Source organism: Ursus maritimus, unplaced genomic scaffold (genome assembly GCF_017311325.1).
Source record: "Ursus maritimus isolate PB19 unplaced genomic scaffold, ASM1731132v1 scaffold_21, whole genome shotgun sequence".
Classification (NCBI taxonomy): Eukaryota; Metazoa; Chordata; class Mammalia; order Carnivora; family Ursidae; genus Ursus; species Ursus maritimus.
Window position 1 is genome coordinate 53396434 of NW_024424564.1, and position 11277 is coordinate 53407710.

At 61.5% G+C, this 11277-nt stretch overlaps 1 protein-coding gene across 1 annotated transcript in view; it reads left to right on the forward strand.

Annotated features, from left to right (window-relative positions):
- The window catches only part of LOC121104449, a 38062-nt gene that overhangs the window by 20201 nt on the left and 6584 nt on the right, over nucleotides 1–11277 (forward strand). Inside the window, exons 2-3 of the mRNA XM_040637708.1 lie at nucleotides 4731–4812; nucleotides 7221–7292. Of these exons, the coding sequence (XP_040493642.1) occupies nucleotides 4731–4812; nucleotides 7221–7292 (154 nt within the window). The remainder of the gene's footprint in view (nucleotides 1–4730; nucleotides 4813–7220; nucleotides 7293–11277) is intronic.

The window sequence follows — 11277 nt, forward strand, 5'->3', positions numbered from 1 at the left end:
TTGTGACAGTTATCCGACGAGATGTTGCATAGCAGCTCAGCAGACATGCCCAGTGGGAGCCACTGCCCCAGGATGCTGTGGCCGCCTGTCCTGGTGCGTGTGGGAGCCCCTCCTGGGACGGGGAGTCCTCCGCGGGCCGGGCTCAGCAGAAGACTGCTGGCTGCCTGTTCCTCCTTTTCTTGGTTGTCCGGATCTTGTTGAATGAGGAAAAACTCCTTTAAATCACAAAACTAACCCCCTGGCCCGAGCGACCCTGACCCACCCAAATCCCCACTGCACGTTCTCCCCCCAAAGGAGAGACATTTACAGAAGGCGCAGGGGGTTGCCGTGAGGCCGCGCCGTCAACAGGGTGCTTCTGGGCCCTTTAAAAGGAGCAGAGGTGACTTGGTGGGCAGAGGGGGCCATTGAGAGTGGGGAGCGCGTTGAGGCCCGTCCAGGCCGATGGTGGTGGCGATGCTGCCACTTTGGGGCAGGGCCCACCCCGAAGTGTCCATTCGCATCCGGAGTGTTTGGAGTGTGATGCCTGGAAGTGACGCCCGTCCATGGAGACAGGGATCCTGTTGTCAGGCTGGTGCTGGGGCCTGTTCCTTTGCCTTTAGACGTACGGACATCCCTTGTGACGCCCCCGACCTGGTAGAGCTCAAGGTGGGTGTGTGAACGGACGCGTCTCTGGCGGTGACTCGCTCCTCTGGCCCCGAGCTGGTAACTTGCGTGGCGTCGGCCGCTGCCTGGCAGAGCGCCTTCTGTGAGTGCGGGCCAGGCCGGTGGGAGTTGCACGTTTGTTCATTTTCGTGTTCCTGATGTCAGCTTTGTCCGGTAGGTGTGAATGGCTGCTTCTTAAGATACAAAACTGGGGCTCAGAGAGGCCAGAGTCCTGAAGGCCACGCAAACGGGGAGACTCAGCGGCCTGTTGGGCTCAGCAGCCCAGGCTCCTGCCCGGGGCTGGCGGCTCTGCCGCTGGATGCCGTGTCCTTGGGGATTTGAGCCCTCCTGTGGCCTGCCACGCTGGCTGCTGTGGTGGCCGTCGGCCCCCCGAGTCCCGGCTCCCTGAGTCCCTGCCGCAGCCACGTTGACCCAAGTGAAGCAGCAGCGGAGCTCGGCTGGCACCCTGGTCTGTGCATCTGGCACTCCGGCCGGAGGATGTGGCTGCCCGCGAGCTCCCGGCCTACTTCGGACACCTTCCGACCTGTTCTGGGTACCCGAGGCCTTGGGTCTCCGACATGGCCCAACCCCAGGGCCAGGCCTCGGTCGTCTGCAGGGCATTTCTGCACAGAAATTGGGGATGAGCTCCATGCATGGTTCATTAGCAATCGGCTCTTCCAGTTTGTAAGCTATTTCTCCCACACGTGACCTTGGAGAAAGGCAAGTTTAATGCCAAAGAGAAGTATGGGCAAGGCAGGCTGAGCCCTCTGGGGACCCATGCGCCCAGTTTGGCCAACGTCAGGGTTTCTGCTGGGGGCTCTGAGCTCCTGCCCCACGGTGTCCAGTCAGGCCCTAGGCCCCGGGCGACTTGGTTCCTGGTAAGATAAGAGGTGGAGGAGGAATTTCTCCAGGATGAAGGCCCAGAGTGAGTTCTTACAGGTCCTCGTGGTGCCCCAGGGGGGCAGCGGTGGGCATGCCGTCCAGTGAGCCCCGTGCAGCCTGGGTGTGCAGAGGGTATCATCTCTAATCTTGCATGTAAATTTGAGGAAGTGGGTGTCACTGTCCATGTCCCTGTTTAACAGATTAGGAGCCTAAGGCCCAGAGAGGTGAACGGGCTTGTCCAGAGCTGAAATGGGACCTCAGTGGCCCCTGGACTACCCTGCAGATAGACACAGGAATGTTCCAGAGACCAGGTTACTCGTGGGCCTGGGCAAGGCAGGGATTGACTCTGAGACATTCTGCCGGGGCCTTGGGTTGGTTCTGACCAATTACGCACCAGCTTCATTGTGCCAAAGCCTTGCAGAGGACAGGAGTGCATGGGGGAGAAACTGCCAAGATGGCCTGGGCTGACCCTGTCGTCCAAGTGACCACACCATGGGGCATAGGTTCTGTGAGGGAACGGGCCCCCGTGCCAGGCCCTCGAGGGGAGCAATGGTAGGCATCATTATGAGCCAGCCCTGGGTTTGGGACTTGTCCTTTTGTCACCAGTAACAGCCACCACGGCTCCGGGAGGCCGGCAGCCCTCACATATCACAGGAGGGAATGGCAGGAGAGGGCGATCTTGTGCCTGGAGTCGCACAGCTAGCAGAGACCGTGGGTCTGGCCAGCTCCCCGTGCTCCCCTAGCCTGCCTCTCGACCTCTGGAACTTGGAGGCCCAAGTTCATTACTGACCCTGAGACAGGCAGGGGCCCCTGGCTCTGGTCCCCTGGCCCACCATGTGGACTGGCCTGTTGAGGGAGGACAGCTTCAGAAGGCTCAGGCCTCCTCCCCAAGGGGGAACGAGGACCTCACAAGATTTGTAAGGGCTCTGAGGGCAGGCAACGCGATGGCTGTCCAGCTCAGCACGCAGTGACTGGAACAGGCCGAGGGAGCGCCTGTCTGTGCCGGTGCCTGGTGGATGCTTAGCTTGGCTGTTCTGTGCCGTCACGGGAGAGTGGGTGCAAGGATATGGGAGCAACAGAGTCTCCCAGGGGGAGAGCATTCTGTCGGTGCTGCTCTGAAGCAGGAAGGGGCACCCAGGCTTCACGTCACCCGCCCTGGGCAGCTGTCCTTGTGAGTTTTCAGCCATGACCACGTGTGGCGCCTATGTGGTATAAGGATTGGGCCAGGATCCCAGAGCCAGACCTGCTCCCGCAGGGGGATCTCTGCTCACCTGTCAGGATAGAATATCCACACCCCTTGAGTCAAGAGCAGGCATGGGGTGGCCTGGTCCTGTTTTCACTTCCTCCAGCTCCCTGGAAGCCTGATTTCTGTTGCTGTCATCAACTAGTTATATTGAATGGGACTGTTTTCAAGAAGAGGGCCTCGGCCGCTGGGCCTGTGGGCACCACAGTGTGTTGCCCATGGTAGCGGCCCTCTGCGAGCCCCAACCAGGCCATGCTCGCAGTCCAGAGGGAGAGTGGGTGTGTGCTTCGTTGGTTCCCCTGTGCTGTTTGGGGTTCTCCTTTCCTGGGCAGGCCCCAGGGCGCTGTCCCATCAGCTCCAGGTGAGGACATCGGAGACACCCCAGCTCAAGGGACTTCCTAACCTGCCCATCTTACAGGTGCAGGCAGACGAGCCCGGGGTCCTTCAACATCGATGCACTGTGGGGCTCCATCCTGCTGGGAGGAGAGGCAGGGAGGCGTCCTGGCTGGCTAGACAAGGGCTGTGCTGCCTCAGGGCGGTCCCTTCTTGGGGGTGCTCCCCTCCTATAAAACAGGGCAGTGAGGTGCTCCAGCCCAGAAGCCCCATTCTGTAGCTAGGGACACTAGGGCTAAGAGAGGCTCTAGGCAATGAGAGAGAGGGGAGACAGGATTAGAACCCAGAGCTGAGGGACTCAAGGGTGGCGTTGGGGTTCCACCCAGTGTTTTGGGGCTGGGAGTCCAAGCACATCCTTGGGAGGCCACCAGCAGGTCCCCTCCAGCCTCTGAGGGCCTTGAGTCCCATGACCCCCACTGTCAGGGATCTCTGCCTGAGGGGGAGGGCTGCAAGCCAACTGGTGGCAACTGGGTGGCTCTTGGCCCCAGGATCTCCTGCTCCGGGTGGGACCTGCTCGGTGACGGGGTCCAGGGAAGGTAGCACTCTTGGGGGGCCAGAGCAACCTCATTCTCGCACCTGGGGGTCTGTGGGAGCCTCCCAGCCTGCGTGAGCATGTTCAGGACCTGGGGGCGCTCACAAAGGGCAGGGGAGGAGGGTGTGGGAGGCACGCAGCAGCCAGGGTTTGGTGCCGGGACCCTGCCTTCCTCCCGGCCGCCCGTTCACGCTCAGCCTGGGGCGGAGGCAGAGTGGGTCCGGCTGAGGTCCAGCCCGCTTCCTCTCTGCGGTGAGTTGGGCCTGGGTCTGCGTCTGCCATTCCATCCTCACAGAGAGGGAGCCAGCCCTGTGTTGGGGGAGCCTGGACCCCGGACGCAGGCCTGAGCTGGAGACGGGGCAGGGGCAAGAGCCTGGCCTCCAAGTCACCCTGGGCCGGATGCTCGCAGGGGCCCCCAGGGCCTGGTGTTCCTGCTCAGTTGGTCCTGGGGTCACCTCTTCCTGGCTCATTGGGAAAAGGCCCAGAGTCACGTCTACACTTTCTGAGTCCCAGATAGAGACATCGTTCCAAGCGCAGGGGCGCTTCCCTGTCATCCCGGGTGCCTCCTGGGTGCGGGCGCCGTGCTGGGTCAGGGTGCACACAGCTGCGTGGGAGCTGGTCCCTCCTGCAGAGCTGCCAGCCCCGGGGACACGGGCAGTCTCGGAATCTGTGAGCTGATTTCAGGGGACCTGCAGCCTCCTACCAGAGCTGGGGAGACTGACTCCGGAGACATCCCTGCAAGTGTGGTTGATATGCGTGGCTGGGCTTCAGGGAAGCCAGTGGCTGGGGTTTGGTTTGGGGTGGGAGTCCAGACCAGGGCTGGGAATAGGGCGGTCGGATGAGGCTTCCCTTGCCATCTGTAACCTCTGGGCACTTTGGCGCCTTGCCCGCAGTGAGTGGTGGGCTGGACCCATCTGTGGGTGGTTGGGAGGGGTAAATGAGAGGTGGAGGAGGGTCACACCGGGCCCCCTCCCATTCTAGAGGTCATGTGCCACCAGGCCTGCCCAGCTGATTCCTTGGTCACCTTGTGTCTTTCAGAACATGACTCATCCTGGCGCATCCCCAAGGAGGCAGGACCCATCGTGGCCTTCAGGAGACCCTCCAGGACCGCATAGCCCAGGTAGATGGTCTTTGCCATGGGTCAGAGCAGGAAGGCAGCCAGGGAGGTGGGTGGCCTGGCCAGGAAGGGAATGTGAGCCCATCTTTCAGAAGAGCCCAACACCAGGCCCACCCTTCCTGAGTTATTCCGTGTGGCCCCTGGCAGGTGGCTGAGATCCCACTCTGGGACCAGGAGCGAGGTGCAGAGCAAAGGATTCTCTGGCCTGCCGTGTGCCTTTGCGTCTCCCTGAGTCCTCGGCCTGCCTTGTGGCCTGAGGACCCTGATTTGCCTCCTTGAAGCAGATAGAATCAGGGAGGGCCGGGAGGGCTGAGCTGTTGGCACAGAGAGTCTCCTGAGCGAGCTCCGAGCCACTGCCCCCTGCATGATGCCAAGTGGTGGACACGCCCAGGCTCCCAGCTGCGAACCGTCCTCCTGGACAGGCCCCTTCAGAGCCTCCGTCTCCTCATCCAGAAGGCCGGGGCAGGAGTTGCTCCTGGTGGAGTGCTGGGGACACACAGTGAACCCCAGAGCACACATGGTTTCCATGAGAAGGCCAGGGGACAGGACACAAGTCTCTGCACACAGCGGGCACCCGAGAAGTGCAGTGGTTTATGCGTCAGTGAAGGACAGACAGCTGTCCAGGTGTTTGGGCCACCCTGGCGCTCTGCTGGCTTCTCCTTCGCTGGAGCTCAGCGGGGCCCAGTTCCCTACATCCGTTATCCCAGGTTTATGTGTGCTGGTGCTAATAAGCAAGATGAGATGGTAGGTCGAGGCAGAGGGGGGACTGGTGTGGCCAGGTCCTCGTCGGCAGCATCTCTGAGGCTGTCAGGAGGGTCTCCGCACCCCAGGAACCCAGGCCTGCTATGGCCACGGGTTCGTTTCACAGCCTTGGGGAGACAACCAAGTAGGGAGAGGTCTCCGCCCCGACCTCAAGATCTAAGCAGCTCTGTGTGCTGGTCATGGGTGTGTTTGCACAACAGCAGGACAGGGAGCCCACCTGCCCACGGCGGGTGCTGTGTGGGGCCTGCCAGAGGTCTGGCCTGGTTATATTCCAGACCCTGAGGCTCTCTGTCAGTGTCCTAAGGCAGCACCTCCAAACTCAGTGTCGGCCTGGGGGCAGCCACTGCCAACCCCAAGAGCTGATGGGAATGGCCACGTCATGGCGGGGGACTAAGCCACAGGCTCCAGATCACACCTCCTGGGTCTCAGACCGACCTGGCCTTCGCTGCTGTGTGGTGTTGGGGAGGCCATGGCCTCTCCCCGGGATCCAGACCTCTTCCTACGCACCCCCCACCCCGGGTACCGATGGAGCAGAAGAGGGAGCTTCTTGGGCCAAGAAGTGGAGGGATCTGGCTTGGGATCAGTCCTAACCCACTACTTGCAAAGATGAAGCCTACACACATAGCCCCCACTGATCATATGGGCAGAGAGGGAACTAAGGTGTTATATATTTATGTCCTGCTGTATAAACAAATAAACATAAATATAAAAAATATGAATATTTATATTAAGCCTTAGAGCAACACAGATAATAGAGAAAGATAAATATAAACCGAGGAGGGGCGCCTGGGTGGCGCAGTCGTTAAGCGTCTGCCTTCGGCTCAGGGCGTGATCCCGGCGTTCTGGGATCGAGCCCCACATCTGGCTCCTCCGCTGGGAGCCTGCTTCTCCCTCTCCCACTCCCCCTGCTTGTGTTCCCTCTCTCGCTGCTTCTCTCTCTGTCAAATAAATAAATAAAATGTTTAAAAAAAAATAGGAGATTAGGGCAAAGGGAGAATTGAAGTTAGGCCTAAAAGAAGCCACGTCATGTAGAAGTCTCTGGTTGCTGGTAATGACCTATAAATTCAGCGCTGAGCTTCCTAGCAGCCCAAGCAAAGAGGAAAAGACTGTGCCTTGCTGGAAGTGGTGTTCAGGGTGCACCATCTGCAGTGGTGTTGCTGAGGGAGCTGTCTGATGCCCACAGGATGCCCCAAAGCCCGGGGTGAGGGTTGGGGGGCTCCCTCATGCTCAGCACAGCTGTGTTCCTCTTATACTCCTGAACCCCTCCCACGCTGTGTCATCTGATTCTCCCCAACCCTAAAAGTCCAGGTGTAGAGAGAGGCAGTGAGGGGCCCCAGCCAAGCCATCAGGCCTTGCGGAGTCTGATCTTGAATGTGCCCCAGGTCCGCATGCGTGTGGTTACACCTGCAGCTGACTGCTGCCCCTTGGAGATGGATGGCCCCGGAAGATCGGGGTGTCATTCCCAGGGTTGGGGACACAAAGTCACACCGATGCAGCAGCGTCACGGCCCTGGGGTCCTTGAGGTGGCCCCCCCAGGCTGTCAGGGCAGGGTAGGCCGGGGCTGCAGGGACTGACTCAGGACCGGGCCCGCAGGCCTGCGTACCTGGGGTCTCCTTCCCGAGATTTACACGGCATATCTCTCCTTCCAGGACTCTCGCCTTCTTCCTGCCTCCTCGTCCTGCAGGCGACCCCTGAAAGTCACGTGATTCTGCCTTCCTCAGGTCAGTGCTGCATTTTGAACCTTGAAAGTCAGGGCTCCCCCTTCCCCCAGACACCCCCCAGGCCTGGGCACGTCTGAAGTGGGACACGCGTGTATGCAGGCACACACATGCACGCACACCCACACAGCTTGTGGAGGACTGAGGAGCAGGGCAGGCTCAGCTGGGTCTGCTCAGGCCTCGGACCTGACCTGCCACCAGCCTCTTTCTATAGCCAAGGGACCAAGGTCTGCCAGGAGTCAGGGGCTTGCCCAGGACTCTTGCCCCAGGAAGCTGGACTTGGGCCCGTCTTTCCGGCTCCCTTCTGCACAGAAGTTGAGTGCAGCCCCTTCTGCAAGGAGCCATCTGTCTCGGGGGTCCGTGGTGGGAGGGCTTGGGCCAGCTGCTGGGACGGTCTGAAGTGTCTGTGGAGTGGGCTGAGTGCAGAGGCTCAGCAGGTGAAAAGGTCCTCAGCCTGCCACTCCCTAGCTCAGCCACCCTGTGGCCCTGACGGGGGCCTGTCGTGCTCAGAGCCCCCTGCCCATGCTCTGCTCCTCCCGAGAGCCGGCCCGCAGGGCAGAGTGCAGGGCCTACTTGGCTGAGTCTAGCCTCCTGGGGAGTCCGTGGGGCCATGTGGGCCAGACGGGCGTCACCCCCCCCCCCACTGTTGCCATGGCCAGGGGCAGGCCTACCGCCCAGGTCCATGTCCCCAGGCTGTTGCGTCTGGGCTCAGGACCCCTCTGCCATCTGGGCCCTGTGTGTTTACAGGTCCAGCTTGCTCACAAGAGTCTGCAGACGCTGCCCCGGGGCTTTTGTGTCTGCAAGCAGAGCGTGTGCCAGCCGGGACCCGTGGGCGGGGGGGGGGGGTGGAACGTGGGTGGGGAGAGGGGGAGGCCCCCAGAGGACGTGGGACAGAAGGGAAGGGGGACCTGAGGGGAGGATAACAGAGGAAGGGGACGAAGGGAGAAATCAGAGCAGGGCGCGGAGAGAGAGGAGACAGAGCAGAGCAGTCAGAAGCTGTGGGGGGCTGTTGCTGGGGAAACGGGGCCTGAGGGTGCAGCTGGTCCCAGATGTCCCCAGGGCCTGTTGGGCTGTGCCCCAGGCCATCCAGTCCAGGTGCTTTCCTGGGCATCCACTGTGAAATCTCCAGCCGTGGTAGCCTCTGGGCTCCCCATGAGACCCATACCCGCGGAGGGATGTTCCTCATGCGGGCTTGAGCACCGGAACATGCACCTGGGCCCCGAGTCTCCAAGCTCTGATGGACACATGCAGGAGGCCACGGGGTGGGTCCCCAGGAACATGGGCGGAGGTCCAAGGAGACAGGGCCAGCCCACCTAGGAGGCCAGAAGGGCTCCTAGGCTAAGGCGACAGGGCCCGTGCACAGCAGCTGAGGCCCAGGACATATGGGGAATGGCCTGGGGGGGTGACAGGCCTGGGGGAGTGGGCTCTCCCAGGGCAGAACCCGTAGTCCCCACACTGTGCAGTGGATGGAATGCATGCAGATCAATGCACACAGTAGGTGCTCATTCTGTGCTCACCCAGAGCCTGAGTAGTCACCAGTATGACCGTACAGCCGTCGCTGCAGGGGTGAGGACATGCTCAGGGCCAGAGGGGAGGGCTGCGCTCCTGCGCGCACACGCGGTCGGCAGCCCCAGCACTACCAGCAAGGTGGGGCTCACCATCTCCATTCTGCTCGGCCAGAAACGGAGGCTGGCAGCTGGGCATAGCTCAACGCTGGCCTCACCCGTGGTCCTGGAGGGTCACTGGGACGATGGAGCCCTTTCAGGATGCTGGGCTGGGAGGTGCCGACGGTTTATGGGGGACGGTGACTCGGTTGGTGGGATTTGTTTGGGGACTGACTCAGTATTGTTCTCCGTGAAGTCTGCGCCGACTTGGCCCAGGATGGGGAGAAGTTTGGGCACAGGAGGCTCCCCCTGTCTCTAGTGCCTTCCCCTGCACTGAGCCCCTGGAGCCTCCCCCAGGCCCAGCGCAGACAGGAGCCACGAGCCTCTGCTCAGCGCCCAGTGGTGCCTTGTTCCCTGAAGGGACGTGGCCCTGCCAGCCCCAGCACCCTGGGCTCCTGGGGACAGACGGGCTGCCCTGGTCTCCAGAAGAACACCACACGGCCGGGCCACGCCGCGGAGCCCCCGCTGACGGCTCCAAGGCTGACCTGTGCCTGGTGCCCACGGCCGAGGAGGGACAGAAATTAATTCTAAGGCTAACCGTCTGGATAGCCTTTATTTGCCCAGATAGAAATTAAGGCCTTAAAAATACCTCAAGTTTGATCTTTTGGTCCGAGTGAAAATATTGACAAAATGCAGAACGATGGGCTTCATTCAGGGCTTACGTCTCGGTTCCGAGCAGCGCTCTGGCTGGGGGTGGTTAACCTGAAACGGGAGGAGAGATGGGACATGTGGACCCTCTGAGGACAGGTGACAAGGAGAGCCTGTCCTGCGAGTTGCACCCGACAAAGCCACCTTCCGTTCGGGTGCTGGTACTGTGCCAGGCCCTAAGCTGGATCCCCCTCCTGTAAGAGCCATCACTGCTGCTGACAGCCCTGCTGGGTGGGTGCCTTGGGGGGCAGAGGCTCAGGGAGGTTGAGGGGCCAGCCCCAGACCACCAAGCCAGCCGGCAGCAGAGCAGGGGCCTGGCCTGCTCAGAAGTAGAAGCACTTCTGGGTTCCAGGAGTGTGTGCCTTCCCTTGAGGTATCAGGCTGCTGGATGCTAAGAGGCAGCCTCCCTGGGAGGCAGGCAGGAGGCAGGGGACAGGGCCTCCAGCTTAGGCCCTCCATGCAGTCGTGCCCAGGGTGGGCTAGAAGGTTCTTCCCACCGTCTTGCCGCTGGAGTGAAACCAAGCGGCTCCTAGACCCAGTGCGGCTGGGAGTGTCCGGGGCTGTTGTCTGTGCTCCGCTGTCTGTGCTCCGCGGTCTGGGCTCAGCAGGACGCTTGGCTTCAGACATCTCCCTGGTTAGAGGCCTTGTTCCCCAGTTGTCCTGGAGCTGCAAGGCCAACGGACCAGCTCTGGGTGGGAAAGCATGGGCCCCCACTCTGCTCAGCAGCCTGAGGTCCCTGCCCCAGCACGCCTGGGTCTGAGCAGTTCTTCTCCAAGAACACCTGCCCACCAAGCCTGGCCGGCCTCGGAGGACTGGGGAGCCAGGACACCCCTGCTGTCACTTGGAGGAAGAGAAAGTGAATGTCTCAGACGTGGGGCTTCCTGGGGTCACCTAGTACAGAGGGGTCTGGTCCTTCTTAGCAGCATGCCCTGGCCAGTAAATGGAGACGTCGGTGGGTTTCTGTTTGCTCATGCCTAAAACACGGGAGGAGGCCGCCTGTCTCGGCTGTGTGTGGGGAAATAGCTTGGCCTCTCTCTGCTAGTTTCTCCTCTGCGGATCGGGCTGTAAAGGGAACGGACGGGGGCGCTCGGTGCAGTCGGCTCAGGTCGGTGCCTGGCATGCGGCGGGTGTGCGGTGTCTGCGTTTGCCCCGTTTCCCACGGGGAGCACATGCCCAGGAAAAGGCACACACGTTGGCAGCAACATTGGGCAAATGGGGATTTGAACCAGGGCTCCCGGGAGAGGTCCTCCATGTTCTCCTTGAGGACAGCACCTTGTTCACGCTCGGCAGGTTGTCAGGACCACTGTGGTCACCTGAGCGACAGGGACTGTGGCATCTGCCCTCCACACCACTGTCACCACGGCAGCACCCACCCTGTAGGAAAGGTGTGGGGCTTCCCTCCCAATCCCACTCTCCTGTTTCTTGACACAGGCCCGGGGCCCTGGCTCTGGATCAGCCCGTCCCCATCAGAGCACAGGGCCCGGGCTCTGTCCCTGCTGCGTGAGTTGCATCTCCCTGGACCCAGTGCCCTTTGAGCGTCCCACGCGGGCCGCAGCCAGAGCCAAGGCACAGAGATCCCCTGGGCCTCAGTTTGCTGCTCTCAGGTTTTCCCTGTGCGTCGGCAGGGAGGGGGCCTGTGGCTGGCCCCGTGGCCCCCAGAGCATTCCTGCTTGTGT